General features: G+C 33.7%; 1 protein-coding gene across 1 annotated transcript; it reads right to left on the bottom strand.

Moving 5' to 3' along the window:
* Positions 1-4885: 4885 nt before the first annotated feature.
* LOC111378979 (protein GLUTAMINE DUMPER 2-like) lies at positions 4886-5835 on the bottom strand. Its single transcript, XM_023002286.1, has one exon. The coding sequence runs from the start codon at positions 5615-5617 to the stop codon at positions 5132-5134; it is 486 nt and encodes a 161-aa protein (XP_022858054.1). The 5' UTR covers positions 5618-5835; the 3' UTR covers positions 4886-5131.
* Between the last annotated feature and the right edge of the window lie 855 nt (positions 5836-6690).

The raw sequence follows: 6690 nt of genomic DNA on the forward strand, positions 1-6690 counted from the left end.
CATGACTTATGATTTATGAATTGAGATCTCCAAATCTCTTTCCTGTAATTTCCATTATTTGATATCTATGCTCGGCAAAGACAAATTCAAAAGACATTAGCCCATAAAACGTGGAATGAAAATATGAAAATATGAAAGGTTCCCAGTAAAAGTTATTATGAGACCTTAATTTATCACTTATCTGTCTTTTATTGATGTACGAAATATGCCCATTATATAATACATTTTGTATGTTTGGACATCTCATGTCATCACATAAATTAAACTCTCCAACCTTTTCTTTTAAAGAAATTCCAAATGCTGAACTATGGGACTTGATAGTCGATACTACGAGTTTAATTGGTGGCAAAAAATTGGAAGAAGATGCTAATGTAAATATTCCCAGTAATGCATTTTTCAATTATTGTTCGAATGTAATGATTAATTCAAATAATGCATCTCATATCATTGAAAGGCCTCATCTTCACCTATGCCATGAATTTCGTTCATTCCGATCCTCAACCACAAAAACTTGGGCACAGGATTTGTTTGGAGTTCTTTTTCGCAAGTAGATACACTTGCATAGCACTAAAAACACCAAAAAAAAAAAAAATTTTAAATTTTATTTGTTATATTGTTGAGTTCTTTATATTAGAACCACAAGACATGCAATTGTGTAATTGTGTTCATCATATAATTTAATTTTGGTTAAATAAGAAACGTTAGGTACATTTGAGTGCAAACAATTGAATATTATTAATAAAAGAAAAGTACATGATAAACTTTGTCACTTGTCGTGTACAATCTAATGTGGCACAAAACCACAAACGTTTTTGGCAAGGGTGGAGGGCGGGGAGAGCCCAAGGCTGCCCCAAGCACATATAGTTTGCTTAGGTACAATAACAAAGTTTTATGGAATTTTTTTCATAATTTTATTTTTTGCCCGATTCTGCCTCTAGTTGTTAGGGTTTTCAACAAGGCATCTATCATTTTGTAGGCCAGGAGTGAGGAAGGCTGAGTTGTGGCTCTCAGATATGCATTATTGCGGGGAATGTTTGCGCTTGACTCTAATGGATGTTGCTGTAATGGCATTTTATCAATGGCATGACTCCAAGCAGATTTTGTGAACAAAGGCAATTATCACTCATTGAGTCTTCTTTTTCAATCAAAATATGACCACATATCCTTTGGACATAAAATGTAGATAAAGTGTCAAAAGGCAGTGCGTCTGCTTCGATTTCTTTAGTTGCATAGAATTGAGAGCCAATATATTGAGTAATATAAAATGTCCGTCACTCTTGTGAAGTATACTAAGGATCTGTTTAACAGGATTTCTGAAAAGTAAAAAATTGTTTTTGAGACTAATTCCCCGTTTAATTCCTATTCTTTGGTCACAAAAATGAAAAATACGATCTTTATCCATCACATGAAACCACGATATTTGACTTTCTATCTCTTTTGTGGATCCTATAACGACTATATTTTTCATTCTCATTCTTACAAAAATGAGTACCAAGCGGGGCATAAGAATCATTTTTGAACATATTTTGATAATTTCCTAAAAATACTTTATTAAATTAGAAGAGCTTTTAAGGAAACTCAACTAAAGTAGCTTAAAAATGTTGTGCAAAAAGTAGAAATAAAAACAGAATTAACCTAACGGATTCAAAATATATCCTTAAGTAGAGCACTCTTACGAGATGAAAAGTGTACCTAGGTGAATTGCACAATATGTATTAATTTGATCTTCAGTAATTATTTGTAGGTTTGGGCCTCTGAACGTGGCATTTTTCTAAAAATTCGTGGGAGATTTTTATAATGCCTACTTTTTAATTCATTAAATTTTTAGATGAAATGATTTAATAATCTTTATACACGGTACCATGTTTAGGTTACCCTACAATCTCATATTTCCCAACCGAACTCTGCTAGTAGATTATTTCTTATTGTGAACGACATGAGACAGTTGATCACCACTAGTTAATTTTTGATGATCATTGCAATAAGATGTCACCACTTAGCATTTGTATTTAAGAATGTTTTTGTTTATGTTTTAAGTGATATATCTGGGGAAGGGAGGAATTTCTTCTTTTAGTCACTTCTGAAAGACATAAAAAAAGAAAATGACTAAAATTTGTGCAAAAAAAGAACCTATCAACAAAGAAATGGGTAGAAGCATCTGAACGAAAGGCAGTTAAGAGTTGCGAAAAGCAGGAATATTATCTCAAGTACATTTGTCATACATTAGTTTCCTATTTACGAAAACTACTAAACGAACACACGAACAGTGATTTGGTAATGATCAGAAATATATATTTCCTTGTATTTCAAACATCATTTGTAGTACGAAGGTATATTGTTCATGCTTTAAGAATTATATAAAGGTAGTACTTCACAAAAGCATTATCAATCTGCCGCATCTCTCTTTATTTGCAAATATATACTGTATTCTTTATGCTCTAGTTCTTTTTCAGCCCTGCTATTGAGTCAGACTCAGTAATAGGCTCAAAAACAGAGGTTGAGGTGCCATCACCTCAGCCCTCGATTTCACTTACTTTTTTTTTTTTTTTTTTTTTTCTTTTCAGAGCTACCTTGGTTTTGCACCTGGCTGAGTAGAATTTTTCTTTTTCCATACCTTTTTTGTCACCTTTTGATATATGATATTGTTATTTCGGTTAATTCATCTTAAATTATTAATCTTATAACAAAGAGTGAAAAGATTTTAATATGTTGATTATTGTATTCTTATTTAAACAATATGAAGTTTTACCCCAACCCTGCTTAAAATTACTTCCATCGTCAATTCTTGATATCAAGCTGGAATAACATATTATCTTTCTATACAGTGCCCCTTTTTGGTTTAGATAGAAATTGAATTTTTAGTATTTTTGAATAAAAGTAGATGGTATGTGTAGTTATAGAATTGTGGAACCCATAAAATATGAAATTAAAATTAATTATTGTCTTTGACTATGATTTTAATCAACTTTTTTAACTAACCAAACAGGCGCAATATTACCAATATTGACAGCAAACTGAATAAAGTCCCATGCAAGAAGCCAATTTCATAAATAATCTCAATGAATTCTGAAATGTGAATTTGTGTGAGTTCTCTTTCATTTCTGGGTTGGATAAGATGGGGTAAAATTAAGAAAGGCGGTGGAGTGTCCCCGGGGCATAGCCCAGTAGTACAAAGGATAGGAGTGAGGTTATCTCATGTCTTGCTGGCAGTCGAAGTGTGGGGGTTTGATTCCTGAGATATGGAATTGAACTCCTTGTAGGCGTAGTGTACAGGCAACTCTTGTTCTCTGACCTGATGGGGGCACATTTCGTGATTTACTTCCCTCACAAAACTTTAGGGGCGGAGCGGTGGAGCCCCTCAAGATTGGGGTTCAACATTTAAGAAAGGCGGTTGAGTAAAATTTGTCTACAGTTGAACTTTTCGTACAAAGAAATCTTTAACATTCTCTATTGTATAATTTTTAAATCTTATAATACATTATCCATTCATATATAATTGAACAATTTGGTTTATCTCTAATTTCAAAATAGGGATTTCCTCATAAATAATTTTTTTTTATTAATTATATAATCAATGTTTCACGAAAAAACAGAAGTATAGCTAAAAAGTTTCCATCAAATAGTATCATTTGAAAACTTTTCATCTGAAATGAAAAAAATATTAACTAAGCATCATCATGAACCACTTTAAAGTAAAATTGATGATTGTGGTCTATGGGTCAGTCTTTGTTAAATCAACCACTCCACCATTGAAATAATTGCATTAGTCTTCCTAGCAATGATTGAACGGGAACTACCCAAAGTATTTGCACCCATTCAACACGACAATGCATGCTGCTGTGTAATACACTAGCTGAAACCTATGGTTCATATGGTCGAGGATCTTGAAATGTTTATCTTGTTTATTGCTGACGTTAAAGATGATATATATTTATTTAGATTTAATTTTTGGCACTTTTATCTATGTGTAATTCAGCTTATGAAAAATCGTGCACATATCATATATTTGATGAAAAAATAAACATTACTTAACGGTAAACTCATTTGTTGAAGACACAAGTTAAAATATTTTTTTGTCTTGAACTCAAGTCTCGAAGCAACGCGTTTATGAAAAGCGTGTATTTTAGAAACTTTTGAAGAAATAATTTACCTTTACACGTGTTGGATAGGTAATTTAAATAAATATACTTCTTCCTATGTAATAGTTTGATGAAAATCATTTTCTTGACTGTCTTTGGTCACACATCTCTTTTCTTCACTCTATACCTACCCAAAAAAATGAAATTATGCCCTTTCTAGCCAAGGAACGAACAAGAACGTTTGTTCCTAGTGCTCATCCCAACTAGATTAGGTTGGACTAGATTTGATGAGCAATTTTTCGCTCAATTACGATCTGTACTTAAATATATTCATTTGACGCCTCAATTATCTTAGAGAGAGAAACATATGTCACGTGTACTTATCGTTGAGTTAGAAGTGTCAAACACATCGTTGAAGTTGTAATTTTGATCATAAATAGCCATGAATAGAACTTACCGAAGTAAATGAAAGGATATGACATATCATGTTTTGTGGTACCAATGTTTTGTGAAAAATGGTAAATATGAAAAACAACATATCATGTTAGTTTAACTGATTCAGTCAGTACCCTTTGAAAACATACTCGAGTCAATCCAAGTGTCACGTGACCAAGTACCGCTGCACCGAAATTTAATGTAAATCTTCTCCTCTGATTGTTTGCATTGTAGAACATCTTGAAAATATTTTTGTCTCGTCCCAGTTAGTATTTTGATTTTTATATTTCAGTATAAATAAATACTCTCGTAATTTGTGAAAAAAATGTAAAAGCTCATAGAACCATGATAATGGTAAGAAGAAAGGCCAATACGAAGAATCAGTATGCAATAAAAGCTTCATCTTCCACTCAAATTCTCCAAAGATTATTTACATTTCCGGAAAGATCAGGCCTCCTGCAAAATCCTTTGAAGAATGAGACCAAGAAAAAAATTCTTGGTTCTTTAAAGGTCTCTTAATTCCGGAAGCGGAAAAGGAAGCAGAGTCCACAAAGGATTAATCAAAAGCTCCATGCCCAATAACCCTAAAATTAAAATTCAAAAGGAGATTAAAGATGTCAATTGAATTGATCTGGTGCCTGATGGGCCTCCACGGTCCCTATTTCTATCTGTCCACAATTAGTTTGCTGCTTCTTCTCTTCATTATCCTCCTCCGATGTCACGGTAGTGTCGCTACTGGTGCTGGAAGTGCTTTTACTACCAAAAGATGATGCTCTACTTGACATAGGAGTGGCCAAGAAAGTTGGCTTCTCTTGGCCGGCCATGATCACAAGATACTTCTCTTCAAGCACCGGCGGTGGTTTAACGGTGGCAGCCTCAGAGCCTTCGCTGCCATTACCGTCACCAGCCTCGAGGTCCCTCTCCCCGTCGCCACCATGGCTAGAGAACTTCCAGTATGAGCACGCCAAGACCAAGAGAGCAAAAGCAATGAGTCCCAACATGGCCGCCAGTCCCCCAAAGAGGTAAGGCACGGGTGAGTGCCATGGAGATCGCTGAGCAGGTGATGGCAATGGTGATGCTGTCGAGGCTCCCACAGTAGTCATGTTTAGCCGTATATATGGAACTATATATTGGATAATTGGACAAATCTTTGTTAATGTAAAGAGTTATGAATTTGGGTGTTAATAATTTGTGCAAAATGGATAGAAAAGACTAATGGTGGGGAGACTGTGGTGTTGGCGGCGGCAACGATGGTGGAGAGGAGGAGGTAGTGGTGGATATATTGAAGAGGCAAAGCTGGGTTCAGGTGAATTTATAGGAGGAAAACAAAAGATTGTTTGGATTTAAGAAGTGGGCTACAGATGTGGATTTCTAGTTTTCTTTTTCGGTGAATTATGTCGTCATTTGTGGGGAGGAATTTGGCGTAGGGAGCTATATGTTTGTGCTCTGCAGATATATACACAGTAGAATTATAATTATAATATATTTTATTTTATAGTATATGAATAATTTACTGGTACATCTAACTGTTCATAATAAAATACCGAGTTTAGAACATAATTTATCAGAAAGTATAGTATAGTGACAAATAAAATTATTCCCTGTATGACAAATATAAAAGCAAAAGTTTTATGGTACAATTTGTACGTACAAAATGGTGCAGTCACGTTTTGTTTATGATGAAAAGGTGACAGTCACTGAAATGGATTTAATGAGAAGGTGAGATCACAAAAAAATTTACAATGTAATAATAGAAGTACTCGGTACTCCCAGAACAAGTTTATACAGAAGGGTATCGTCAATTTGGAAGACTGGAAGTTATTATTTATAGAACACGAATTATTTAGGATTTATTCATTAAATTTGTCAGTTTATTGATTACTTGTTAGTTGAATATTTCTGTTTAAAAATATCTAGTCCGAGAATTCATAGCAAACGCTTCAACGACTCAAGGTTCACAGTTTAGAATCAAGTTAATAGAAAGGTATTTGTGTTTTAATTTTAGTTCTGATTTTCTGAAATTTTCGGTAACTTATATATTAATATGATAGTGCGATTTAATGACTCTTTGTAATTCATATATAGAATCATAATCATCTCTGTATCAAGTCCAGCTTTATCATTAGGTCCTTTCTTTATTTGCTTTGGGTTTTGTGATCCAAATTCAGACTAGGGT

The sequence above is a fragment of the Olea europaea genome, unplaced genomic scaffold, assembly GCF_002742605.1.
Source record: "Olea europaea var. sylvestris unplaced genomic scaffold, O_europaea_v1 scaffold1911, whole genome shotgun sequence".
Classification (NCBI taxonomy): domain Eukaryota; kingdom Viridiplantae; phylum Streptophyta; class Magnoliopsida; order Lamiales; family Oleaceae; genus Olea; species Olea europaea.

What these genes read in the sequence shown, in the direction of transcription:
- LOC111378979 (XM_023002286.1), bottom strand. Translation starts at nt 5,617, where the DNA reads ATGACTACTGTGGGAGCCTCGACAGCATCACCATTGCCATCACCTGCT.